This window comes from Psittacula echo (genome assembly GCF_963264785.1).
Source record: "Psittacula echo genome assembly, chromosome: 21".
Taxonomy (NCBI): Eukaryota; Metazoa; Chordata; class Aves; order Psittaciformes; family Psittacidae; genus Psittacula; species Psittacula echo.
In genome coordinates this window covers 425,425-452,812 of record NC_137757.1, presented here as the reverse complement: position 1 = coordinate 452,812, position 27,388 = coordinate 425,425, and the positions used below count along the sequence as shown (strand labels likewise).

The 27,388-nt window shown below is 58.2% G+C and overlaps 1 protein-coding gene across 1 annotated transcript; it reads right to left on the bottom strand.

Annotated features, from left to right (window-relative positions):
• Positions 1 to 519: 519 nt before the first annotated feature.
• Positions 520 to 26,875, bottom strand: RNF19B (ring finger protein 19B). Its single transcript, XM_080632287.1, has 10 exons — positions 26,693 to 26,875; positions 12,115 to 12,775; positions 7,371 to 7,576; positions 5,338 to 5,482; positions 4,783 to 4,945; positions 4,035 to 4,149; positions 3,425 to 3,565; positions 2,904 to 3,111; positions 1,737 to 1,868; positions 520 to 1,268 (listed from the first exon to the last, which is right to left on the bottom strand). Exons 2-10 carry the CDS (start codon positions 12,696 to 12,698, stop codon positions 836 to 838), a joined length of 2,127 nt encoding a protein of 708 aa, XP_080488413.1. The 5' UTR covers positions 12,699 to 12,775; positions 26,693 to 26,875; the 3' UTR covers positions 520 to 835.
• Positions 26,876 to 27,388: the final 513 nt, after the last annotated feature.

The following is a 27,388-nucleotide window of genomic DNA, read 5'->3' as shown; positions in this document are numbered from 1 at the left end:
TGTCCGGCCGCTGCTCCCACAGCCGAAGAGCCAGGACAGCAAGATGGTGCTGGGCATGTTTAACACACGGTGAGCTCCACAACGGTGCCACCAGCATTGCTCTCGCTCCTTGCTTTCCCACCTCAAACTGCCTCCCTGGTGCCCGCTCCTGGATGTCCTGAAGCACTGCTCAGAGGGTGAACCCTGGTATGTGAACCACCGCACAGCCCTGTCCCACCCCTGCCAAGCCAGTGCCATATCAAACACCGTGCCATGCTGCCTCATCCCCTTCCCTATCCATCCCCATCTCTCCCTGCGGGAAAAGAGACACCTGCCCAGCTTCAGAACAAAGCCCCACGTGGCACATGCACTGTTCCCATCGGTGCTACAGCCAGAACAAGGCTGTTCCAGCCCAATTCCTAAAGGCAGAAGAGGAAATGCCTCTGTTCCCCCACGGCTTGGGCTAGGAATCCTTGAGCAATGGCAGCCAGAGTGGCTCCCTGTACATCACTGGAAAAGATGAACTGGATGAGAGTCGAATGACAACCAGAGGCTTTATTCCAGTAGTCCCTTAGGATGGTTGCAGACGTACAGACACACGTACATATTTACACTCTTACACACCTCACAGAGCTTGGATCAATAAATTAAAACAAAAAGAGGGGGTGGGCATTGGGCTTTTCTTGTCGGTTTTTTGTTTTTTTCTTCTTTTTTTTTGTTTTTTGTCACATAAGAAACAGCAGCTCCCTCGGGGGGGGCTGGGGAGCCACTGGAGCCTCGCAGACAGAAGCCAACACAGACACAACCCTGCCCCAGCGAGATGCAATGACAGAGTGCTCGTCAGCAGGAGCCCACCTCACACCCTGGCTTCGATGCACTCCAGCTTGACCATGTCATCCAGCCTGCAGCCCTCGGCTTGGGCACAGTGGCTCAGGGGGGCACTTGGGCTCTGGGGGCAGGTTGCTGCAGGCTGGGGCGGGGGGGACTCGCACTCGTCCGAGGTAAGGTCCGGCACATCGTCCGACTGGCTGTCAGAGCTCTCCAGGTCGCTCCGGATGCTCTCGGGCTGGGCCAGGGTGATGTCCCAGGTTTTGCTGGCAATGCAGTCCTTTTGCTCACAGCTTTGGTGTTTGCACGGCTGCTCCTGCTCCCCGTCCTCCTCCTCTTCCTCATTCTCTGCCATTTGGGTGTGGACGTGCAGAGAGTCCTCTGTGCTGCTGCCGCTGGCCAGCTGGTAGTGACTTGGTTTGGCTTCGATGTCCACCTGGATCTCCATGTTAGTGCACTCCCTGCAGGAACAAGCACCTTTGTGTTACTGGGTTCCACTGGGTCACCACTGTTCTGGAAGGATCACATTTGCCAAACACAACCAAGATGCTGCTCATCACCCTGCAGCATCTGGGAAACAGCAACGCTCGCTGCTCGCCTTGAGTCCTCCCTACAGCAGCCAAGATCATCCCAGGCTGTAAGCCAGGAACTGAACTGGGAAAGCACCAGAGTGACCAGCCAGGAACAGCCCCTTGAGGATCCTGAGCTACAGCTTCCCTTTTGCCTCCACACCACACGTGGAGGCTGCTCCCACATTGTCCCCAGCCCCTCTTCTGCGCTGGGAAAAGGATCATTCCACTTGCCAGCTACCAAAGAACAGGCTGGAGCCACTGCAGTCATCTCCCCACCCACAGCAGCACCCCCACAGAGCAGAGACCATGCCAGGACACCCATTGCCAGCACCCTCCTCACCAGGGCACATCCCCTACCTGTCCTGGGGGTTGTAGGAGCTGATGATGGAGCCAGCCATGGCTCGAGTGCTGGCATTGTCGCTGATAGCCCCCAGGCTGACAGAGTCTTTGGGGAAAATCTCCTTCTGGACATCGGCCTGAACTTCCAGCCTGCAGGAAAGAAGAGGATTCCTCAGGAATGCCTTAGATGGTCCCTGAGGGGCACCAAGCACTCATTGTTTGTCATGGGAAGGCAAGAGGCCCTCAGTGCTGGTGCAGCTCAGCTTGACAGAGTTTAACCCCAATGGTTTCTCTCATTAAGTCTCATTTTTGGCTCTGTTTAGGTAAAGCCGTTCTGTTTTCCATGACGAAGGTGAAGTTGTGTTCATGACTCACACAATTCCTGCAAAGAAGCCATTTGCACAGCTCCAGCACAGAGCCGCAATGGGATCCTGGCTGCCACCTCAACACATGGCTCCACTCACCCAAACTGACTCATGTTCAGAGGAGAACTGTGCTGCAGCCTCCTGACTTGGCAAGCAGTGACCTTGCTTGCTATAGGCCACTGGGAATGGGAAGCATCAAAGCCTCCAGCCTGGGATGAGAGAACTGGAAGAGCTTTAAGCAGGCCACGCAGGCAGCTCTGCGCCGTTGCCAATTAACCTGAAGCATCAGCTCTGCAGTTGAAGCTCAGCAGGGACAGAAACCCCTGTCCTCCTTGCAGGAACCAGCCCAGCACTGGCTCCAGAAGCAGGCTGAGCTGGTACTGGTTATTCTACAACAGACCAAGATGCCCTTTTTACAAGGGCATGTAGTGATAAGACAAGGGGGAATGGCTTTAACCTGCCCGAGGGGAGACTGAGCTGAGCTCTTAGGCAGAAGCTCTTCCCTGTGAGGGTGCTGAGGCGCTGGCACAGGGTGCCCAGAGAAGCTGTGGCTGCCCCATCCCTGGCAGTGTTCAAGGCCAGGTTGGACACAGGGGCTTGGAGCAAGCTGCTCCAGTGGAAGGGGTCCCTGCCCGTGGCAGGGGCTGGAACTGGATGAGCTTTAAGGTCCCTTCCAACACAAATCATCCTATGAAAACCTGCCAGGACACAGAGGGGGACGCACTCACAGCCCTGGAGAGCTCCCCAGCAGGCGCCTGCCCAACCACCGCCAGCCTTGGGAGCCTCTCCCCTTTTCCCATGAGCCCACCAGCTCATTTACCTGCTGTACTTGCCCTTGCCTCCCGAGAGGACCCCCCCATTGAGGGTGCCCCCCGAGAGCGCGGCGAAGCTGGCTGTCTCGCTGTAGTTACCCTGCATCACGCTGAGCCCATCGGTGGGGCTGCCGCTGGTGCTCAACACGCTGGTCAGCCCCTCGATGCTGCTCTCCCCAATGCTGGGGTTCTTCAGGGCTCGCCAGGCATCAGCCACTGCGGGCAGAGCAGCACAGGAACAGGAATCAGCAAGGGAAGCATCCGGCGGCGATGGTGCTGGCAGAGCTGGGGGTCAGGCAGCGCGTGCCTCATCTCAGACTGCTCCCAGCCTCATCCAGGGCAAGGAAGAGCTGAGATACTGCTTTGAAGAGCTACAGAGCTCATCACCAGGAGCCTGAAGCAAGTAACTGCTTGTAGGCAAACCCAGGTAAAGACAGACATTCCCGTCTCGGTAGCATTAAGATTACATTACAAGAGGCAATGGCAGGGTCTTGCTTCACCCCCTTCCCTTCTCCACTCATGCCATTACCTGTGATGGGTCCATCGTCTTCATCAAACTCGATTTTCACACCCTTCCCATTGGCAGTGCTGACCCCGCAGCCACCGCCCCGGCACAGCGAGATGGGCACCACACCATACACGTAAGCCAGCATGATGGGGACGCCGATACCTGCAGAGAGGATGTGCTGGCATCAGAGGAGCTCGAGCCTGAGCTGTGCTGGGCAGACAGAAAACTCTTTGGGGCAGGGACTCTTCCAGTTGTGTTCACGCTGCTCTGAAGCCCTAGTTCCCAACTCTGCAGACAGTGCAGGAGCCCCCTGTGCTGCTGCAGTGCAGAACAAGGGAACCCCGAGAGCAGAGACAGCCTCAGCTGAACCCACAAGCCATCAGCCTCCAAACCAGCCCACGGGCAAGAGGCAGCTCTGGTGTCAAAGGGCTCCCCCCGGGCTGTGCACAGGCAGCTGGTGCTCCAGACAAGCCCTGGGCTGGCTCCAGGCCACCTCAGGCACATTGGGATGGGGATGTGGAACAGAGCCATGTGCTCAGAAGAGCAGAACCACCCTTCAGCACAGGGCTGGTCTGCCCCTTGTCTCAGTGACCACTGGCCCCCAGAAGGGAAAGGGACTGTGCCCACTTACCCACACTGACAGCAGCGATGACTGGAGAGGCAATGACAGACAAGGTGACCCCACCAGTAATGGCCAAGTTCCTCTTGTGCTTAGAGGTTTTCTTTCCCTCGTACCTGCTGTGGATCTGACAGAACGAGAAGCACCAGGTGAGAACAGAGCCTGGATGAGCAAACACCAGCAGAAGACATTAATAAGCTTGTGATTTTACAGCCTTGTCAGCTGGATTAGCCCTTAAAGAACCACATCTTGACCACAAATCAGATCTAGGAGGTGGGTCTGCGTCGTAGGAAAAGGAGGAGGCACAAACACAGGGCTGACACACCGTTTCTTCCCTCTCAGTGCCTCTTTAGCAGCACAGACACACAACAGCATCACACAGTTCGGAGCAGCAGCTCAGCATCAAAACATGAGTGACTTATGCAAGCCAAAGCGTGATGCTCAGGGTCCAGCCACTGTCCCATAGGGCCCATTATCAAGTGTTAAAAAGGGACCAGGTCTCCCCTTGGGTGCCCCTGGTGCAAGGCAGAAGCACAAGAGTGATGCAAAATGCATTCGAGAGGACGTCAGCCTCAAGGGCTATCAGCCACCACCTGCCCTCGCCCCACACAAAGCTCTAGAGATCAGGCAAAGCTTAGAAGAGAACTGAATTTGGGTTCTGTGAGCAGATCCACCCCTTGTATCAGAGCTGAATTTCTGCTCAGATGCTCTGAGGACACCTCAAACCCCTCGGCTCCAGCCCCCTGCTCTCCACACTCACCTTCCTCCCAACGTACACCGGGATGCCAATGACCATAGCAGGAATGGCAATGCCAGCGATGAGGGAGATGCCCACGGGAGCCCCGATCAACGTGCCCAGCTGCCAGAGAATCTTCTTTTTCCGACTCCATGGCTTTTTGCCCCAGAACGTACAGCCGGAGGGGCTGAATGGAAGGGGAAAACAACGCCGTTAGCACGAGAGCAGTTCCTGAGAGCCCCCGTTCAACTTCCCCACGGACGAGACGCAGGAAGCAGGCAGACAACACAAAAAAGGTTTCCCTCTTTTTCTCCCCATCAAGATTAACCTGCTCCTCCAGGTGATGACCACACTACCGGGCCCATGCTCAATACCCAGTACACCAAGAGCCCTCAGATGCAGCAGTGTCAGGAGGAGCGTGGTGTGGAGGAGCATCCTCCTCCTCTAAAGCAGGAAGAAGGCTCAGCTCTTGGGGTCAGGCAGAGCATTTTGGTGCCTGATCGAAGAGGCAGGAGGATGGAGGCTACCACGCAGGTGAAGCCCTCCCCAGAGCCCCAGGGCAGCTGCTCCCCTCCTCACCTGAGGTAATGCAGGTCCGAGATCTCCTTCATGCAGAGCCAGCAGAACTCGCAGCCGCACACAGCACACGTCATGTGGTTGCAGCTCCCGTCGTTCATCTTGATGATGTAGGCGCTGCAGCGCGGGCACGGCTTGATGTCATCAGCTGTGGGGAGGGAGCATGGCATTGAGCTGGGCCTGTGCTGGGAGCAGGAGCAGTCAACAAGGGGGATCTCTCTCATCATGGACCAACCCCTTGGTGTCAGTGCGGGCAGAACACCCCTGCTGAGCAGATGCAGTGCGGAGGTTGTGCCTTTAGTTTATCCTCAGGGTGAGAGGATACTGATGGGACAGAGCCCACCGAAGCCATCTGCCTGGAGAGCAGGGACTGAGAACAGCAGCTGCTTTAAAAGCTGCTTCTGGCTTCGGACAGGATGTATTCCAGAACATGCTTAACTGCTGGGAACAAGTCATACCTGCCCTGTGCTAGCCAAGGCAGCAGCAAGAGTGAGCCACTACTAAATTGCTCCACTGGTGATTCACAGGCCAAGGATGACAGAACACTTGGGAGCACAAGGACTCGGAGAAGCTCTGAACCTGACCTTGGAAAGCAGCTGAACAGGGTCTGCAGCCAGGGCAGAGCATGTGCAGCCCCTGGTTTGCTGCTGGCAGAGAAGAAGAGGCCTTCATCTCTTCCTCAATCCAAGCATCATCTGATGGCGGTTACGCCATGCAGTGGCTCAGGGCTTTGCTGGCAGCCTCTGCAACACTGCACAATATGAAATCCGGCTGCTGAGACCAGCTCGCACCTTATTAATCACCACATCGAATCCAGCAAGAACAGGGTGGGGAAAAAGCACTGTCTCAAGACCCTCCCTTTCAGTGGCTGAGCACGAAGCTTCCTGGCAGGGATCTCCTTTAAAAGGATGAAAAAACTCGGAAACTATTTGCTGCTGCTGGTCTGTAGCACAGGCTGGGGTACAAACAGCATCCATGGTGCCCATTACCAGGGCCCTCTAACTGGGGCATGCTGAATCTCAACACACCACTGCAAAAATCTCAACCACCCACAGCAGCTCTGTTCTAAAGAAGCCTGTTAACAGCTAAACTCCTGACAGAGAAGGGAAACCACAGGGGTTTGTTTAGGGGTAAGGCAGGACTCTATGAAACGGCCTCACTGCCAGTTCAGGGCAGTTGTTTTTAGGCAACACTAACCCAGCAGACACAGCAGCTCCGACCAGGCAGTGTGGGAGGCTGTGGCTTCAGTCCCTGACATTACCAACACCTAACAGCACACATTGCTCCCCACACGCAGCAAGGCACAAACGCTGCTCCTTACTACTGCAGCAGGCAGACTTGAGGCTGCAGGAGTAAAAAGTGCCTGTTTGTTCAGCGTTTAGATCACGAGAAGTGAGAACATCCAAGATCAAAGGAGCCGCAAGCCTAGCTGGGGCGGATGAGGGGAGCTGCCGTGACACAGAAGGACTCAAAGCACTTCATCACCTCCTCATCTGTTCTGTGCTCTTGCAGGAGCCCATCATGTTCTAACACACACGAGAAGGGGAAATGACTCTGAGTTTCACAGCTGGTCTCACGGGTGGCTGCTGGAGCCCCTCGGCTGTGCCAGGCAGCAGCAGTCCCTGCAGGGCACTAACACCCCCCTGCTTTGGCAAGAAGAGTTTTGCCCTCGGATGGCTCTTTCTCAGCTCCACAGGCACAACTGCAGCACAAGTAACCCTAGCAAGGTGTGAATCATAGAATCAGACAACGGGTTGGGCTGGAAAGGAGCTTAAGATCACCCAGTTCCAACCCCTGTGCCATGGGCAGGGACACCTCACACTAAACCAGGCTGTGTCCAACCTGGCCTTGAACACTGCCAGGGATGGAGCATTCACAACTACCTTGGGCAACCCATTCCAGTGCCTCAGCACCCTCCCAGTACAGAGCTTCCATATCTCCAACCTGCACTTCCCCTGTTTCACTTTGAACCCATCACCCCGTGTCCTATCACTCCAGTCCCTAACGAAGAGCCCCTCTCCAGCATCCTTCCATACCTGGGCCGGACTCCTGTCCGTAGCTGAGGCCGGACGTGTGCTTGGTGCGCACCCGCAGCGCCTGTGCCCGCTGCTGCCGGGCCATGTCGCAGGTCTGGTTGGGATGCCAGATCTGCTTGCAGTGGTAGCAGAACTCGGTGTGGCAGCCGTCCCTCTCACAGGTCAGCTTGGGGCAGCTGGCACAGCCGTAGGCAATGACCGCGTACCTGCCGGGGGAGACACCAGGAGCATCAGGGAAAGGTACCCAGAGACACGGATGCTTTAGCCCAGCCTGCAGCCCACGCCCTCGACAGATTCCTGCTCTCTCCAGCCCTCGGCCTTGCACTGCAGGGCCTGAAATTAAGCAGTGCTAATGGGGCTCCTTGGGGCTGACGGCTTTGACACAGACAGCTTGCAATGTGAGTTCTCTCCTCAATAACTTCTCACTGCCAGTTCACAGAGACCAGGTCTGCCTCTGCCGTGTGCCCGGTTAACAGCTCACTGCTTCTGGTTCAGGCTCCTAGGACAGGCTCACACTGCAATTCCCAAGCATCTCAGCTAAACACACACGCCCCAGGTCCTTAGGACAGGTATACAAGTGGATGCTATGCAGCTTGGATGAATCTAGGAAAGCTGAGGCTGTCCTGGGCACTTCTATCAAGTGAATGATTCTAAACAAGTGGCCCAACAAGGTTTTTCATGTACAGGTACCTCAAGAAGCAACCTCCTGTTCATCCCCACAGCATTCCCTTTTCAAGAGCAGCGAAGGACAACACTCTGCTTCTAGAGTGAGCCAAAACTTGAGCAAAACATGCAAGAGAAGGAGGCCAGGTTCAACCACCTCACTGCTTCCCATAGGAGCGTGCTGCTTCCAGCAAGAAATGTGCTGTGTACGCAGCAGTTTAACCAGCACCACCGAGCACTGCTGCAGGAAAGCTCACTTGGTCACCTACAGTGAGGTTGCTTCCACCGGCAGGGGCTGAACTGAGCAAGTCCAGAGGTGCCTCCCAGCGCTGCGACACCAGGATGGCACAGGGTGTTTTTGTTGATCACCCTCAGTATCTCTGTTAGCGGTCAGCTCTAGTCGAGGTTTTATATTTAGAGCCTGCGTAGCTCCAGTTGTGTTGCCTCTTGGCAGAGGCAGCAGCGTGAGAACCGCCGAATGTGTCACACCACAATGATTCACATCCCGTGGGAGTTTGAGCAACTTCATCCTGCCAGGGTACAGCATCATCATCACCAGAGGAACAGCAGCTCTGCGCCCAGCGCGGGGCCCGGACGCACGACTACAGCGGCCCCGCCTGCACGTGAAGCTGGGGCTGGAGGAGAGATGGGATATGGGTGGCTTTAGAAGGCTGAGAGGGACAAAGGTGAACTGCATGGTCTGGTAGGCATCTTGTCTAGAGAAGAGCTTTAAAGTCCCTTCCAAGCCAAACCATTCACAATTCTATGAAGATCCTGCTAAGCATCCAGTGCCTAAAGGGGCTGCAGGGAACCTGGAGAGGGGCTTGGGACAAGGGCCTGTAGGGACAGGCCAAGGGGAATGGCTTGAACCTGCCAGAGGGGAGACTGAGCTGAGCTCTTAGGCAGAAGCTCTTCCCTGTGAGGGTGCTGAGGCGCTGGCACAGGGTGCCCAGAGAAGCTGTGGCTGCCCCATCCCTGGCAGTGTTCAAGGCCAGGTTGGACACAGGGGCTTGGAGCAAGCTGCTCCAGTGGAAGGGGTCCCTGCCTGTGACAGGGTAAGCCTTAAGGTCCTTTCCAACCCAAACCACTCTGTGATCCTAAGATCCCACAAAGCATCCTTACCCTGTTGCTAACACGTGGCCAAAGACCTACCCCTGGCAAAGCCCCCTTGATCTGACCAGCTGTGTTGTGACACTGCTACTTCAAACCGTAACAGCAGGCTAGGAAAGCTCAGTGTAACGTATTAAGCAACCCAATGCTCCAAATTACCCCCTCCCTCAAAAGGTGGGGTTTTCTAAAGACTCAAGCAGCAAATCCTACAAGAAATTACAATTGTCACCATTTATCTGTCATTCCTTGAGCTGAAATGACCAATATCATGAACAAGCCCAAAGCTGTGGGGGAACAAACTACGTGACTGTCTACTAGGGAAAGAAATAACATGTCCCTGTGTTCAAGATCAACTCGGAAGAGGCAGCCAAAGCGATGTTCCTAGGATTAACTGTGGCAGGACCTGGAAGGCCAACGTGTGGCCCTTCTTCGCCTGACTCCCAGCACATCGCTGGGTTCAACAGCCAGGCTCAACCCCAGCAGAGGAAAAGGGAAACTGCCTTCTCCCCATGCAGCAATGCCAGCAAGAGTCTTCCCAAGGCTGTGGAATTGCCCAGCTCTGCTGCCAGCCCATTCCTTGGATGGCCACGAGTTGCCTCCATCCCTCTTCCTGCTGCTCCACGGGAGTCAGAGCCTCAGCAGCCTCATTCACTGAGCTCAGCCTACACAGCTCCATTCCTTTAATGGTTCTGTTATTCTCGCAGGCTTCCAGGAGGGCTGCTGTGTGACAAGCACTAGACAGTGATGCCACCTGACTGGAGCAAGGGAAAACAAGAGCTGCAAACATAGAAAATGATTTGTACCGCAACTGATGGCGCATCAATTGACCGGCGTTTCCATGCCAACACGCACCGGTGTAGTGCTGCTCCTCCTCCTCCTCCCCACGGGCTCTTTCATTTATGAAAGGCTGGTACATGTGGAAGGTGCAGGATGCTGTGTGTCACGCACCCGTCACCCAGCAGCCCCTCACTGCCACCAGCCCAGCACGGGCGGACAGCCGGTACTGAGCATCGCATGCCCCAGCTCCCGCTCCGTATGCCAGCACTACTACGGTGGGAAAGCCTGGTGTAAATAATTCATACCCTGATGGTACAGAAGCAGGGAGACACAAGCTGGCTGGCAAGAATGAATAGGGTGATTAATTCCTCTCCCTGCCGGAGGGCTGAATTCCAGCAGCCTTTGTTCAGTGCTACAGACACCCCAGCAGCACTGGTCCATGAGCACTGCCTGCTCTCCAACAACCCCAGGGTCGCTTCTTGCTTTGCTGGGCAGCTCAGAGGAGGGTGCCCATGCACATTACTTGGCCAGCCAAGGGAGAGGCTTTTGCTGCAGGTGACACCGGTCTGCACAAACCCCCTCAAGACACAGATCAGGCTCAGGCTGGGTGACCGCCCCTGCGCTGGGGCCAGCTCCTTCCAACCAGGCAGCCTGGGTGATGTACCTCGAGTTTACACCTTATCCTGGGCACAGAGAGACGCCACAGCAGCCAAGGAGCTGAGGTTCAGTAAGCAGGAACGGGGTTTTCTCTAGCCAGCTAACAGCACTGACAGCAGGGGCATTCCCTCTGGTACTGCTCCGTGGCAGCACAACCTGCTCTATCGCCCTCCTCTTATCCCCAGAGCTCCTGAAACAACAAGATCCAGCACTCGGTTCTGCTTCTGCAAGGAGAGGAGCTGTTTGCTATTAACACTGCCCTTACACAGCTGCCCAAAGCAATGGGGAACCTGAGCCAGGCTGGGTTTGCACAGGAAGGCTATGACACTGCTCTGATTAAACCTTCACAACCCTCCCACCACGCTTTCCATCCTGACTGCTAGCTCAGACTTTCCTTTCATGTTCTTGCTACCCAAATTGCAGTCCAAGCCGAGTTGTAGCTCAACTGCACAGCACTTCTCTAAGTTTCCTGAACGAAGCCCTTTTCCAGGCAGCTTTGGCTTACACTCAAACAGAAACCTAAGAGAGTTCATTCAAAGGAAAAGAGAAGAGAAAACGAAAGCAACGTGCAGATAACTATAAAGTCACCAAGCTTGGCTGGGCTGACTTCTGGACAGGCAGACGTTGCCTCATTTGGGTAATGGGTAATGAGGCAACATCCCTCCTCTGGGCCACGCGCTCACATCCTCACTGGGAAAAAGTGACCAGTTGCGGTTCCCCTTTCCCCACTATGGATGCTGCAAGGTGTCCCCATGGCTCACAGTGATACACACAGCCGGGAAACTCCACACTTCCTATTTGTGCTTTCTTTTAAATGAGAGAAACTGTGGCTCAGCCAAAACCCCCTTCAAGTCCTATTACTCATACCTGGGTTGTCTGGACTTCATTAGCCCCAAGGTCAACACCTGGTGCTCTAGGAGGGCGGAGGGATAGACAGAGCGTTGCTTTGGTACCCAAGGCCCATCAGCTGTCCTGGGGACCTCTGACAAGGGGCACAAGTTATTCCTGGGGAGATTCCAACTGGATACAAGAGGGAAATTCTTCCCAATGAGAACAACCGGCCACTGGAATGATCTCCCCAGGGAAGCGGTGACTCCCCAGCACTGGGCACTGTTGAGGTTCAGCTGGACAGGGCACTGGGACATCCTATCCAGGCCATGCTTTGCCTAGAAAAGCTGGACCTGTTGATCTCTGCGGTCCCTTCCCACCTGGGATCCTAGGATGCCACACAGCAACAGCTCCCGGGTGCAGGCTCTCCATCGGGACTCGGTAGCACTGGAGGTGTGCAGCAGCAGCAGCACCTCACCGGGGCCGAGCCAGCCCTCCTGTGCCCTCCTGGCACCCAGATGGCAACGGGCAGCACCCCACGAGGAGGCCACGTCCCGGGACCACCGCAGCTGGGATGTGACCCCTAGGGGACAGTGGATCCCGCATCACCCCCGTACCGCAGCAGGGCGGGGGGGGCTCCCTTCCCACACCGTCCCCGGAGGGGATGCCCGGGGCAGCACCGCACGGGAACAGGGCCCCCCGCACTCACCCGCAGTCGGGGGCCGGGCACCAGCGGCAGTCGGGGTCGGCGGCGAGGCAGCGGCGCAGCATGAACTCCTCGTACTTGGCGACGAGGTGCGGGGAGTCCCGGAGCAGGCGGCGGATGTCGGCGGGGTTGAGGCGCTCGCTGCACTCGGGGCAGCAGATGTTGACGCGGGACTCGGTGATCTCGATGCGCAGGTACTGCCGCAGGCAGGCCCCGCACGACCGGTGCGGGCACGACAGCAGGCGCGGGGCGTTCTCGGCCGGCTGCCGCACCAGGCACAGCGGGCACTCCAGCTCCTCCTCGCCGCCGCCCTCCGGGACCACCGCCGCTTCCTCAGGGGGCGGCGGAGGCGGCGGTGGCGGCGGAGGAGGAGGCGGCGGGGCCGGCGGGGCGGCGGGGGGCGGCGGCGGGGCGGCGGGAGGCGGCTCGGCCTTAGCGCGGCGGCGGCTGCCCGCGGCGGAGGCGGCGGCGGCGGAGAAGACGCTCTGGAAGGAGAGGCGGCGGCGGCGGCCGGGCTTCGGGCACTTGGCGGCGGCCGAGTGGATGGACGAGGAGCGCGGCGACTCGGAGTCCCGCTCGGAGCCCATGGCGGCGGCTGAAAGTCAGCGGTGTCCGGTCACGGCGAAAGCTGCTCCGGCTCCCCCCGAGCGCTGCCGGCACCGCTCTGAAACGACAACGGCCGCGGAGCTGAGTGAGCGCCGCGCCCGCCCCGCCCCGCCCCGTTCCGCTCCGCCCCGCCCCGCCCCGGGCGCGGCCGCCGCCGCCATTTTGGTTGTTGGCAGCGCCCCGGGGCAGGCCTAAGGCCCGCGGGCCCCACTGCGGCGGTGGCTGTGGCCGGCCCCGGGTGCCCGGCCCGCGGGGAGCAGGTAACGCTGTGCCATTAAATGTCCCGGCCCCCCTCAGCATCCCCGGCCCCCCTCAGCATCCCCGGGCTCCCCTCAGCATCCCCGGCCCCCCTCAGCATCCCCGGCCCCCCTCAGCATCCCCGGCCCCCCTCAGCATCCCCGGGCCCCCCTCATCATCCCCGGCTCCCCTCAGCATCCCCGGCTCCCCTCAGCATCCCCGGCCCCCCTCAGCATCCCCGGCCCCCCTCAGCATCCCCGGCCCCCCTCAGCATCCCCGGCTCCCCTCAGCATCCCCGGCTCCCCTCAGCATTCCCACTTTCCGAGGCTTCCTCCATTCCCATCCCAACCCAGGCACTAACAGTGGGTTGGGAAGGAGCGAGCCCCTCTCACGAGGAGCAGTGGAGGGCTGTTGCCCCCGGGCAGTTTGCTTTTAAATGTTTCTTGTTGGAGAGAGGGGTCTATAACCGCAAGAGTCCCCTCTAAATGCATTCATCCCCCTGGGGCATCCCATCCCTTCATGTGTGACCCCTTTTATAGCATTTGTGGAGACTTCCTTGCCCAGGAACGCTTCCTGGTGCGAGGTTTCAGCTCTTCCGTCCACAGGCACTGCCATTACAAGCCACATTGGTCCTGCATCCATGCAGAGATGTCAAAGCCTCCGCTCCCCTGCAGGGCTGCGTCAGCCCCGGCTCCCGCTGCCACCAGCAATGGGCCAGCGCTGCTGCTCGTTGTGCAGGGCAGGCGAAGCAGAAAGCTCTGCTCTGCCTGGGAAGCGCTCATTAAACCCGCACAGAAGGGGCTGCTTTCCCTGTTGGCTGCCAGCTTCTGAGAGCCCAGGCTGCAGTCCCTGTGGTGCGGGTGACAAGAGTGGCTCCACGGCTGCCTCCCAACTATCGCCGCTCCTGAGCTCCTTTCAGCACAGCCTGTTTGCACAGTGATTACCAGGCTCCTTCCTGGCTGCTCTCAGTGCCTCTGGGATGGAGAACAAGGTTTAGGGAACCAAACCCAGGCTGACAGACAAGCACCAGGGGTTTGATGCTGCCTGACTTGCCATAGGCAAAGACCCCAGGTCTGTCTACAGCAGGGATAATGATGCTGCTTCCCTGTTTGATGGATGGCAATGAAGGCACAGAGGGAGTAAATCACCTGGACAGGAGCACACAAATGAAGCTTCCTCCTCTCCCAGTCCCCTTCATCTCTCCTGTTACCTTCCCTGTCCTTTTCTTCTCGGTGCCTGTCATGCACCCTCACGGTGCTTATCCCAAGGTGCCTGCTGCTTCTAAGTCCTTCCCTAGAGCTTATGTTCCCCAGCCATGTGCCAGCTCTCCCTCACTTCTGCTGTGCTCCAGCATTCCTGCAGCACCACACACAGCTCTAGCCCAGCTGGAAGGTTTGGACCACACTTAGGATTGGCCTCAGAATGTTAAATTCCCACCTGGGATAAGAGCCCTGTTACTATCAAGGTAATTGAGCAAGGGATTCCTGCTCCAGGAGAGGCAGGGATGCTACAAGGGTGCTTGTGGAGCAGTGTGAGCTGCTGGGCTCCAGTCCCTGGCAGCTGTGGGCGGGCGTGAGGATGCTCAGCGCTTCTCTGATCCTTGTGATGTGGAGCTTTTGGAGTTGAAAGGATCCTCTCCCCATGTCAGTGGTGGGAAAGGAAGGCCAGAGAAAGAAAGGAGAGATGTACTGGTGTGAAACACGGTTCTATTGAAACGTCTGAGATGAGGCAGGTATACAGGACTTTCAAACGGCTGTCGCTGCCCGCCTGCAGCAGAGACTGGATTGCTTTGATGATTTCAGTAGAAGAATCACACTCGTGAGTGAAACAGAGAGCCCTGCGTAGGGTTTGTGTGGGATGGGTCTCCCAGACAGAGCTCTGCCAGCTCAGCCCTGCGTCCTGTGCAGCGCGGGAGCACAGACTGGAACTAATTGTGGGAAGGTTTCGCCTCCAAAGCTAATGTGAGACAGGCCTGAATTACCAGCACTGCAGACACAAACAGAGACAGAGCAGGACCAGCTGGAGCCCTGGGAAAGGCGTCAGCTCACGGGGCAGAAATGACTCTTCATTCCCTTAGATGAGGAATCATGACACAAACAGGGCTGGGGGAGGCTGGGGAAAATCCGAGGGGCTCGTGCTGCCTTCAGAGCCATTGCCTGCTCCGGAGCTGGGCACATCTCTTGCCAGTCTTTGTGTTTGAGGGAATTCCGTGCTTTCCTGGAGCTCAGACACAGCCTCCTGCCTATCCTGCCCCCATGGCGGTGCACACATAGCATCCACCTGACAACACGTTCTCCATGGCTGAGGCGTTGCTCCGTGGCGAGTTTCCATTGCCCTTGCCACGAGCAGAGGCTCCTGCTCAGCACGTTCCTGACTCCGGAGCAGTTTGAACCCAGGAGGTTGCTTGGATTCCAACTAGGGGAGGAAAAACCCAACCAACCAGGGGCTGGGGAGGAGACGGCATGGAAAAGGGCTGCCAGGGAGGGAAAAGCCACTGGATTGAGAGCGAGATCAGCTCAGCCCCTCCCCGGGGCTGCAGGGGAACAGTCCCGCCACCAGTGACCGGTCTGACCCCTTAACCGAGGGTGTTTGAAAGATAACAACGGCAGAAGGAAAACCAGCCGGGGGGTGGGGAATGGAATTCAAACGCTCCAGTGCCCTGCTCCGCAAACCCCAGCTTCCACGGGCGGATCTGCTCCTGCCTGCGCTGGCAGAACGCTGGAAAGCCGCTGCCTTCCAACTCCTGCGCTCAGCTCGGGGCGGGATTTGGTCCAGGGGACTTTGAAAGCCGCCTGAAAACCCCGGCTCCCCCAGGGGAGCTTCCTGGGCTTTGTCCAAGCTGCGCTGCCCGGATGGAGCCGCCACGAGGCTGGGATGGGCTGAGCCTGCTGTCGGGAGGCACGGGGCTGGTTTCCAGAGAAACACCTCAGTCACCTCCAGCCCGAACCCCCCCAAAGCGGGGTGAGAGCCCTGCCGCCAGCTTCGAGGAGGAAGAGCCTCCACTGAGGCAATGAAAATCCCCCTCGGTTCATTCAGAGAGTGAAAGCAGAGGCTGCCTGCCGGGAAGGGCTTGAGAAACTCCCTGCTCCCCCTGGGAGGATTTGCATGGAGGAACTGGGCTGTGCCGGCGCTGGGAATATTGCGGTGGCAGCAGCGGCATAGAAACCCCAGCTCCTACCACGTCCCGTTGGCCTGTCCCCTCCTTTCCTGGTTACCTCATCATAGAATGAATGATAGAACCACAGACTGGGTTGGGCTGGAAAGGACCTTAAGATCATCCAGTTCCAACCCCCTGCCATGGGCAGGGACACCTCACACTAAACCATGGCACCCAAGGCTCTGTCCAACCTGGCCTTGAACACCGCCAGGGATGGAGCATTCACAACTTCCCTGGATAACCCATTCCAGTGCCTCACCACCCTTACAGTAAAGAATTTCTTCCTTATATCCAATCTGACCTTCCCCTGTTTCAGTTTGAACCCATCACCCCGTGTCCTATCACTCCAGTCCCTGATGCAGCATCCTGCTCTCCCAGGGATGGGCAATACCTGCCTGTTGCTCTCAGCCCTAGCCCCATGACACAGGGGGATGTTATGGGACACACAAAGCTTCAGCCTGCCTGCAACCTCCAGGTCTTTCTGGCCCAGAGGTGGGAACACTTCCCTGGAATAGGCTTTCTCTGGAAGCCCATGGCTTTGCTCAGGGTTTCTGATGCTTCCCCAGGCAGAGGTGGGTCACAGGGTGTGCTCAGAGCAGATGGAGGCTGGAGAAAATGGAGCTCACATTGCTGCTTTCTGACACAATGGAACAGGGGAAGAAGGGGATCAGCTTTACACCAGGCATTCTTCCTTGTTGCCACACAGGGAATGATTCAGCTCCGGTCTGGCTGGGCAGGATGAGACCTTTGGCCGTGCTCGGGTGGGACAGCCAGGGCTGTTAAAGGGATCCATCAGGATTCACCAGTGCCACAATGCAGGTGACAGTTTTAAGGGTCTGTGTCCACTACAGGAGGGCCCAGCCAGGGACCATCTGGCAGCCAAACCTGAGGGCTTGCTGTAGGCACAGCACGGGGGCAAAGCTGAGAGGGACAGAGGGATTCACGTGGCCCAAAGGTGGTTTTAAACCTCTCCGAGGGGTCCCATCCTAGCTCCATGCCCTGAAGAGATGTGCCAGGAGCATGCGGGCTGCCTGCACGGGGGCCCAGCTCCCCTGGCTGCAGAGCAGGGCTGGGCTGTCCCAGCCAAGCTTAACCCTGAGGGCTTTGAGGTGTGCAGAGGGGGATGCTTTGCATTCATGGGGTAGCAGCTGTGGAGCCAAGAGCTGGAGTTCAGTGGGGCCATTTTCTGCTAGGGCCCTGGGGGGCCCTGGTTTGGAGTGACACACACTGAGCCTCCTCCCATAGAGATGCCATTAACGGCGGGTTATGGCTCTCTGGGGAGGACACCCGTGGCTGAGAGGGCTCTCCCCAGGGCGCACATCTGGGTCCGTCTCGTTAGTTCATGTGCTCTTTGCCTCTCGTGGTCCCCTGAGATGCGCTCAAGGAAGGAAGAGCTGATTCGACTTGACTCCTTTTTCTTTGCTGTGCTTAAGGATTGACATCCTCTTAAATGGAGAGGGAAAGGCAGGACATGGGAGCCCTGAGTGCAGAAATCCAAGGCTTTTCCAAGAGGATTTGTCCTGGTTTAGGCTGTGATTCCTTCTCCTCTCCCCTCCATCTCCCCATCCCACTCTGCTCCTTCCTCACACCCACATGCACGGCGCAGCGATCTTCCACTCCCTGCTGTGGCTTCCCGGGGAAGATGCTGCCATGTGAAATCCTGGGAGAGAGCTACCCCATGGAGCTCTCTGGAAGCACGGTGTGTCTCCGGCAGAGCACGCCTGCAGACAGAGCAACGCTGCTCCCCCTCCTCAACACCCAGCACGATCCCAGGGATGGGGGTGTGGGGAGCAGGGAATCATCTTGGAAGCTTGGGAGCTGCCTACACACATGGCAAGTGTTGTGAGCGGCTGATAGAAGAGGTGGGAGGGAGGGGGATTTGGAGGGGGAAGAACTCGGAGGCTCGTGTGCCCACATAGCTCAGCGCCCTGTCTGCCCCAGGGCTCAGCAGCCAGGATGGCTCCATCACTGCTTGCACTGACATGTGCCTTGAAAGAGGGCCCCAAACAGGGACTCACAGATAACTCCCATCGACTTCAGCAGTGACATAAAGGTAGGGAGCATTAAGCAAGTACTTGTAATAGTAACCTGACATGCTTTTCCCCTCCACAGAAGCAGCATTGCCTTCTGTAATAAAGCACAAGGCTGGTCTGGCTTCTTCATGTGCCTGCACACTCGCTGCACGGCCTTGGGGATAGAAGCAGCAATGATCCCTGCTCTCGAGTCACTCTTCCTGCTGACCTGCTGCACTTACTGACAGGGGATTTACAAGTGAGAAGGTTTAGCACAGGAGGGTGCTGGATCAGGGAAGTGCCGGGCTGATCCCCGCACAGGAGGAAGCAGCCGGGCTCCCTCCTCACCCAAGCCGTTAACAGACGATTCTGTGTCTGCTGTGGGCATGAACACAGGCAAATTGGTCACTGGAGAAAACCCCGAGGCCTGCCACAGCTGCAGGAACAGGGGGTGCAAACACCTCGGAGAGCAGGCAGCTGCCTGTGGCTGCGGGAACAGGGGGTGCAAACACCTCGGAGAGCAGGCAGCTGCCTGTGGCTGCGGGAACAGGGGGTGCAAACACCTCGGAGAGCAGGCAGCTGCCTGGCCTGGCCACGCTGCGCCGGGGGTGCCACCAGCCCCAGGCATGGAGCTGGGCTGATGGGGCCGGGAGCTCCCCCGGCTCGGGATGCTCTCCTCTCCCTGGCGTTTGGGGTGCAGCAAGGAGCAAGGTGAAACCTTCAAGGACCCACTGGGGGAGGCCTGAGGAAGGGTTTGTTCTGCCCTCAAGAGAGCAGATGCAGAAAGGCTCCAGCACTGGCACGGGGCTTGGTTTCTGCAAGGAGAACAGTGAGGCACTGGCCTGGTTTCCAGGAAAGGAGAACAGTGTGTCACAGAGGAGGCATTGAAAAGACCTGAGGCTTCTGCCTCGGCTTTGTGCCTTCCTGCTGCAGATGTGGGTGTGCTGGGGAGTTCAAAAGGCTAAACTGGAGCCTGTCCTGCAGCTGGCTCAGGGCAGGAAGCTGGGGGCTTCTGCACAGAGCACACCTGGAGTCCATGTCCCTGCTGGAGGTCCCTGCACGGCTCAGCACCTCTCCCCTTTGCCCTGGGAGTGTGGGAAGCAGAGCTGGATGGGACAAGGCACTACCTGTAGAGCCCACATCCCCTAAGAGACCCCCCCATCCCCTGCAGCCGCAGCTCAGAACCTCTCAGCATCTCTGACATCCTTCCCACTGGTGCATCCTGCAGACACAGGTAGGGCTGGGCACACTGCACGTTTCCTCCACCCGAGCCACCCATTTCCTATTTGCTGCAGACATGAGAAGCAGTGAGTTAATCCTGCAGGCCATGAACTAAGCTGTCTTAGCAGACACCATCTGTCCGGTTTCATTTGCTGATGCACGACCTATTTTGCTGTGGAGCAGAGCAGGGGCTGCAGTTTAGGGGCTTGCGTGTGGCACTGTCCCTGTTGCCAGGGTTTAATCACTGCTCCCTGCTAATGGGAGAAGGCTCCGGTGACCTGAGCGCCAGGGGGACCTGCTGTCATGGGCTGCTGGTGCCTGAAGCTTGTCCCTGTGGCTGCTGGGCCTCAATGGAGGTTTGAGCCTCAACCCCACAAAGCACTTGGGAGGAGAAGGGTCTCAGCAAGGGCAAGAGCACAGCAGCCCTCAGCAGGGGCCTCTCCTTACCCAGAGCCCCTTCAGCAATGGCCATGGAGGGACACCCCGAAATGCCACCCTTTAGAGCCACCATCCAACCATCGCAGCCCTGCACTGGGGCTGGGGACAGGAAAGGCAGAGTCAGAAAAGGCAAAGGGACTGCTTCTGTCTCGGTAGGGGAGGAGCCACAGCCAAACTCCATCGCTTGCCAGCAGGTCCCAGGGAGACCCGAGCGTCTCAGGTCTCCTCAGCACCATCTGGGAGAATATTAGCATGGGGCTCAAACCCTTCTGCTCGTGCCCCTGAGGACACAGATGTGGCGCTTCCTTCCCCTGAGGAACAGCCCTGCGCTTCTTTCTTTGGGAGGCAAAGTGTCCTTGGCACCTCCAGCTCATTCTCATCCCAAAGTGGGGTTCCTGCGAAGAGGCCACGTGCTGTGCTCTGCGCTCCAGCCGATGCTGCTTTGGCCTGGGATCGTTCTGATGCTTTACAGAAGCTGAGCAATGGCAATCACAGCAGGACAGGGAAAGACAGGAAGAGAATTCTTTCTGTATCCCTCTAAGGGGATCTGGTCCTGCCTTGGAGCAGTCTGGTGACCCTTGTCTGGGTACAGAAGTACAGACGTTATGAAAGGCCATAAAACCATCCGGATATTTCCAAGGCAGTTATCAGATTTGACTTACCCAACTCTCAAAGCCATTCCAAAGGTTAGAGCCTTGCTGTGAGCTGCAATTCCTCCCAAAGTCACCAACTCCTTACTGAGCTCAGCTCTGGGGGCAGAAGTTTTCCCTGAGCTCTGAAACCAGGAGCAAAGCCATTCTGTGCTTGGGTGCTGTTAGGAGGGAGCTGAGCACTCGGTGCTAACACCCTCCTGTCACCCAGGACCGCGGTGGTAACTGCTCAGTGACCTCTGCTTGGGCTCCCCAAATCAGCTTCCTGCTTTTCCACACAACAGATGGGGAGCAGAGCTCTTCAGACTGACCTTGGCATCACCCACACAGCTTCTTTCTGACGTGGCCCACCTGCACCATTTGAGCTTTCCAAGGAACTCTCAACCTTCGGGATAGGATGTGGCCTGAATCCACTCACTTCTGCGGCTGCCTCTGGGTGGCCAATGCTGGCTGGGCAAGGACAGTGCAAGTACCTGCTGTGGAGTAACTTCCCTTTCCTGCTGGTTATAGAACCCCAGCCTGGTTTGGGTTGGAAGGGACCTTAAAGCTCCTCCAGTTCCAACCCCTGCCATGGGCAGGGACCCCTTCCACTGGAGCAGCTTGCTCCAAGCCCCTGTGTCCAACCTGGCCTTGAACACTGCCAGGGATGGGGCAGCCACAGCTTCTCTGGGCACCCTGTGCCAGCACCTCAGCACCCTCACAGGGAAGAGCTTCTGCCTTATATCCCCTGTTTCAGTTTGAACCCATCACCCCTTGTCCTGTCACTACAGTCCCTGATGAAGAGTCCATCCCCAGCATCCTTGTAGCCCCCTTCAGACACTGGAAGCTGCTCTGAGGTCTCCACGCAGCCTTCTCTTCTCCAGGCTGAACAGCCCCAACTTTCTCAGCCTGGCTCCATACAGGAGCTGCTCCAGCCCCTGCTCATCCTCGTGGCCTCCTCTGGACTTGCTCCAACAGCTCCGTGTCCTTCTGATGCTGAGGACACCAGAACTGCAGTTGTGCTCTTTCAAAACCAGCTGAAGCTCTGGACCCCTGGTTTCCTGCCCCTCTGCAGCATTGCTGGTACCTTCTGCGGCCTTGCTGCCTCCAGGGATGCTTGACCCCTTCGCAAACCTTGCTCAGCTTTGGACACGCAGTTTCAGTAGCAATAAACCCTGCTGGCTCCTTCCTGTGCTAAGCTTTGCCCAGTGTTCCCTTGTCCATGCTGTGGACTCTCACTTGGCCTCTGCATCAGATGGGACAAGAACTAACGACTTCCCTGCAAGATGCCATCGAGTCCCTCCTGCACTGCGGGGCCAGGGGACGGCAGCTGGGGGCAGGATCTCTGTGCTAGGAACAAGGTTTCCTCACACTGTGGGGTACAGATCCCCACCGCTCCCAGTGCTTTGGGAAGAGAATCGACTCAAGAATTGTCTGGATGTGAGGCCAAGGAGCAGGCATCATCCCCCCTCCCAGCACACAGCCATGGGCCTCTCCTGTGCATTCATGGGGGAGAGGAGCAGGGAAGGGCAGTGCTCTGCCAAGACCACAACGGACCCAGACCTGGGACTGCTGTCAGGAGGTGGGAAGAGGAAGAAAGAGCCCAGTGTGATCAGTGCTGGGAAAGGCAGATCCTGCCCAGAGCTGCCTAGGGACCATTCCCATAACCAGTACCAGCTGTCAAAAGGGGAAAAGACAGAGAAGGAAAGCAGGAAAGAAAGAAGGAACAGCTCCTGTCTGCAGCCTCCCAAGCACAGCGTTCCCAGCACTCCCAGCACAGCATTCCCAGCACTCCCAGTACAGCGTTCCCAGCACTCCCAGTACAGTGTTCCCAGTACAGTGTTCCCAGCACTCCCAGTACAGTGTTCGCAGCACTCCCAGTACAGTGTTCCCAGTACAGCGTTCCCAGCACTCCCAGCACAGCGTTCCCAGCACTCCCAGTACAGTGTTCCCAGCACAGCGTTCCCAGCACTCCCAGTACAGCGTTCCCAGCACTCCCAGTACAGCGTTCCCAGCACTCCCAGCACAGTGTTCCCAGCACTCCCAGTACAGCGTTCCCAGCACTCCCAGTACAGCGTTCCCAGCACTCCCAGTACAGCGTTCCCAGCACTCCCAGCACAGTGTTCCCAGCACAGGGCTCTGGCCTCGCAGCAAGGAAAACGGGAGTCATTTTGCAGAGGGCTGAGCCAGCACTGACCCCTGTGGGTGTCTCACTGAGCATCAGCTGCACCGGGGCTCTCTTGTCTCGGCTGAGACCTTTCCCCAGGCTGCCCTTTGGCGGCGCAGCCCCGGCCCTGGCTCAGGCCAGGGCTGCTCTCCCGGCGCTCTGCTCTCTCTGCGGCAGAACAAGGCGGGCAAGGGAGAGGGGAGCTGTGATTTGGGGCGTCCTTCACTGCTGGGCCAGCATGGGAGGTAAAGTGGGTTTGTTCTGCAGGGTTTGCTGCTGCCGTGACCTCTCTTTCTCCCTAACTTCTCCTGAGCAGAGCCCACCTTTACCACAGCCAGGAGATTCCTCTTCTTCCTGCTCTCCCTCACCCCTTCACCACCAGGAGCAGCCCTCCTGCCCTCCGCGGCTGAGGCCGTCTGTGGGTTGCCTTAAGCCAGGGTTTCAGCAGCCTGGATGCTGAGCTGTGTGAGGAGGCTGGGCTGTGCCCCACAGGAAACGGAGCAGGAGGTTTCTGGGGTGAGGGGTTCAGACTGAAGCAGGGCAGGTTCAGGTTAGATAAAGGCAGAAGCTCTTCCCTGTGAGGGTGCTGAGGCGCTGGCCCAGGATGCCCAGAGAAGCTGTGGCTGCCCCATCCCTGGCAGTGTTCAAGGCCAGGTTGGACACAGGGGCTTGGAGCAAGCTGCTCCAGTGGAAGGGGTCCCTGCCATGGCAGGGGTTGGAGCTGGAGGAGCTTTAAGGTCCCTTCAACCCAAACCACTCTGATTCTATGATTCCATCAAGTCCAGTGCCTGCCACTGAAGCAGGAGCTGCCCAAGTGCTGTCCTGGAGGCACAGGATCCCTCCCCAGTGAAGCCCTGCAGTCCCTCAGGTAACTGCCCGCAATCACAGCCCTGTTTCAAACCAGCAGAGCCTTTATGGGGCCCCCCTCGGCCTGTCCCTGCCCTCAGGCTGTTTGGAGAGAAGCCTCCCAAGGTGGAGCCAGCTCCTGTTCGTGCAGCTCAGGCTGGGGTTCCTGCAGCTCTGGGTCCCGCTCCAGCCGTTCCCATCCACTTCCCATGGAGCTCCCGCAGGACCCAGCCCCAGACGCGTAAGAGCAGCGCTGTCAGCGTGCGATGAGCACCAGGGTCGCAGCTGGGGAGCCTGGCAGTGAACACGGAGCAGGGAGCAGAGCCCCGGGCTGAGGCCCAGATGCCTCTTTCCCACCCGCCAAGGCAAGGCTTTGAGCCCTGCCAAACCCCAGTGTTTGTGCCTGCGTTTGGCAGGCAAGAGACGGCAACAGAAGCGTGTGTGAGGCAGAGCGAGGAGGGAAGTGGGTTTCTCTTGGCTCTCTGTGACCTTCTCTGGTGTGGAAGGCGCAGCGCTGTGCAGAGGCACGGGCAGCTCACAGCACAGCAGAGCCCCTGGCCTCCTGCAGCCCCAGCCCTTGGCTGGAAATCCAGCTCCAGGGAGTCGGTGCCTTCTCCTCTTTGCAGCCGTGGAGCCTTATTCTGGGCAGGTTGAGGTCCAGCCCTGGCTCTCTGGGATACAGGTCCTGCCGCCAGCAGCCGAGCCCATGGGCTGGGAGCTGTATCAGCAATGCCATGAGGATCCCGCTGAGTGTCCTCACTGCCCTCCTTAGAGGGGCAAGCACAGGGAATGAGCTTCTGGGGCAGAGCCAGGAGAGGGCTGACACCCAAGGGAGTCAAATGGCTCCACAATTGCTCCGTGTGCTTCCAGCCCTTCTTGCTTAGCTTCAAGGAGAAGAAGTGATGCTGGCAGGAGGAGAGGAAAGGAGCAGGGTCCTGTGCAGGCAGATTGGGGTGCACCCAGATCCCCCCCGAGCTGAGATTTAGAGGTTTAGGAGCAGGTTTAGAGCAAAGACAGAAATGCTGACTTGGCCAGAGGGGTAAGATCCATTGCGAGCTATTGATCAGTCCAGTAAGCTCAGCTGTGACACAAACAGCTGCCTCAGCAGAAGGCCATTTCAGCCTGGCTTTAGGGACAGGACGGAGGGACCGCAGGGCAGGGCAGGCAGCAGTGGGAACACAGCATCCTGCTCTCCTTGAGCCAGCTGCCTGCTCCCGGTGGCACCAGATAAGGGGTGCAAACACACACAGGGCAGGCGCCTGTGGGGCCTGTTTGCAGCCCTGCCAAAGGAGCAAGGCAGCGTCCAGTGCAGCGGAGTCAGGACAGACGCTGGAATGGGAAGGATTAAAACGTCTCACAGGACCTGGCTCAGCTCCCGGGGCCCTCTCTGGACACTGGCACAAGGGCAGCTCCTCCCTGTGGCTCCGGCTCTGCAGAGGCTCTCAGCTCCCCATCCTGTTTTCCCAGGAGGGCTTGTCCTGGAGCCAGCACCCAGCAGAGCACAGGTTCCCGTTCATTCCCATGTTCCTGTGTATCCCCAGTGACAACTCCCAGGTAGCGCAGCAGTGAACAGGCCTGCACGGAGGCACTACGAGCACGTCAGACCCAGCTGCTTCAGCTGCTGTGCAGGTGCCAGGCTGTGATCCCATGATCATCCCTTGCAGGAGGTCAAGGACAGGAGGGGTGACTTGGCCCTTCTGCTGGAGGAGCTCCTGGTGCCATTGCCCGCAGGGCTCCGGAGCAGCGGAGCAGGGTCAGCTGCTGGCCATGCACAACTGCAGCCGCAGGCACTGCAACTGCAGGAGAGCAGCGTGAGCCCTTCCCTGCCCACACTGCTCCGGGAGCCTGGCTCCGGCTGTGCCCAGCAAGGATGCGTTTGGGAGCTGCTGGACCCATCCAGAGCTGGCTCCCTCCCAGCGAGGGCTCACAGCGCTGCCAGCAGGGCCTGGCCTCTCCTCTCTTCTCCTGCCCGTGTCAGCCCCACAGCCACCTGAGTGACAACGCTGCAGCCGCCAGCCCCTGCTCCCACACAGGTCCCACAGCAGCACAAGCTGTTGCTGTTTGCAGAGTTACCATGAACCAGCACCCCAGGCCCCTGCCCGGTGCCCCCCATAGACCCAGCAGCATCTGTGCCTTCATCCGGCAATAGTCTTCACTAAAGCATCTTTCTGCTCCTTACTGCCATTCTGCTCTCCTCAAGCATTCCTGGCTGCGTTTCTCCCTGGCCACGCTGCTGCCTCCAGCCCTTTACATGACATGGGAAACACGGGAAATGTGCTGTTTCCCAGCAGGGTCGTGACAGGAGCATCAGCCTCTCCCTGCTCTTGGATTTCAAACAAGGTTCCTGCAGGCCTCCAGAGCATCTGCTTTGTGCCTCTTTCACCTCCAGCACAGAACTGCTTTCTGACACCCACAGCACTGGGCTTTGGACCCCAATGTCCTTTCCTCGCTCACATACACCTCAAGGCTGAGTGCAAGTCAGCTTAGCACAGAGGGAGTGGGTGCTGATGAACCCCCTTTCTGCTCTGCTATCGCTGCCTGTGTGTAGGTGCAGAGTTCACACATCCCTGCCATGGAGCTGTAAACCCAGCAGCTTGTTCAAGTGTTCAAGCCCAGCTTTAGGATTAGGAAGAGCTGAGATCCCCCCCCAGGGCCCTGGGCCAGCACAGGGGTAGTGCAGGGATGCTGCAGGGCACAGAGGTGACCGTCACCCCTTGTTCTCTCCCCTCACAGACCAAATCCCGTTATGCAACCACTAAAAGGCAACACAGCATCCAGAGTGGATCCAAGGACTTTGTTGTTTTGCCTTCCAGATCCCCAGGATCCGCATCCAGAGCGCTCCCAGCACCAACTGTGCACCGTGGCTGCCTTCCCCGCAACCACTGCTTCCTGCAAGGGCAGGGTAAGTGCTGAGCCTGCTGGAGAGCTGCAGCTCAGGCTCCCCACTGCAAACACAACGCTGCTGGGCTGGCCCCCAGTGCAGCAGCTCAGGGGCTGCAAGCTCCTCATTCCTTTAACCAAGGAATCCTGCTCTAATCCCAAGCGAGCGCCCCGGCCTCCTTCTCCAGAGAGGGACCAGGGCTGCTCCCCACTCCCTTCAGGCCACCCTGGCTTTCCGCGCACAGCATCACTGCCACACACTGCATCCGCCGGCCAGGCTGCCAGGGCATTGTGTAACGCTGCTGCTGCCCGAGCGCCATCAGAAAGAAGCCAGGGCAGGATTTGATCCCAGCAGATCCCACCCTGGTGCCCCCGGAGCATCCCTTACCTCTCCCAGGAGCCCACTCCCGCTGCAGCTCTTCCCTCCGCAGTCTCCCTCGCTCTCCCTTTCCCACTCGCCTTCCCCCTGCGCCACCTCCCGGTGTGATGTCAGCCCGGCCCGGCCTCCGCAGCCGCCCCAGCACACCCCGCTGCTGCTTCCCTTCCCTTCCCCGCGGTTGCCACAGCGACAGGAGGGGGAATCCCAGCCTCTGGTCCTCCACCTCCCGGAGCCTCGCTTGGTATCATCCACTGCAGCTCTTCAAGAGCCTGGAGACCAAGGGAAGGACACGGTGACAACAGCGAGCAGTGGCAGGCAAAGGCGAGGGACAGCTTTGTGGCTTAACCTGCCTAGAAAGGAGGGCAGAAGCTGTCATAGGAAGCAGGCCCAGGCAAAAACAGGCACTCGCCTTATCCACAGCCATTCCCCACCTGTGTCCCTGGTGCTCCTTGCCCTTTCCACCCCTCCATTCACTGTTCTCCACAAGTTCTTTGTTCCTCAGCCCCTCTGCTCTTTCCATCTCAGGGCTATGTCCATGTGCACCATGATATAAACGGTACAGACAGGGGCTCTGTGCTGCTTGCCCGCAGCAGGTACCCTTTGCGGTCACTTCTCACTCCGAAATCAAGGTCAGAGATCAGGTATGGAGCAGAAGAGCAAGCCCAGCTCCAAACCAGACCCTCAGGAGTCGGTGGGCTCATTCTT

What these genes read in the sequence shown, in the direction of transcription:
- RNF19B (XM_080632287.1), bottom strand. Translation starts at nt 12,698, where the DNA reads ATGGGCTCCGAGCGGGACTCCGAGTCGCCGCGCTCCTCGTCCATCCAC. An exon ending in CGGACAGGAGTCCGGCCCAG is followed by an intron (nt 5,483 to 7,370) that starts GTATGGAAGGAT and finishes CCCTCCCCACAG; the next exon opens with CTGATGACATCAAGCCGTGC. An exon ending in AGACGATGGACCCATCACAG is followed by an intron (nt 3,112 to 3,424) that starts GTAATGGCATGA and finishes CTCTGCCCGCAG; the next exon opens with TGGCTGATGCCTGGCGAGCC.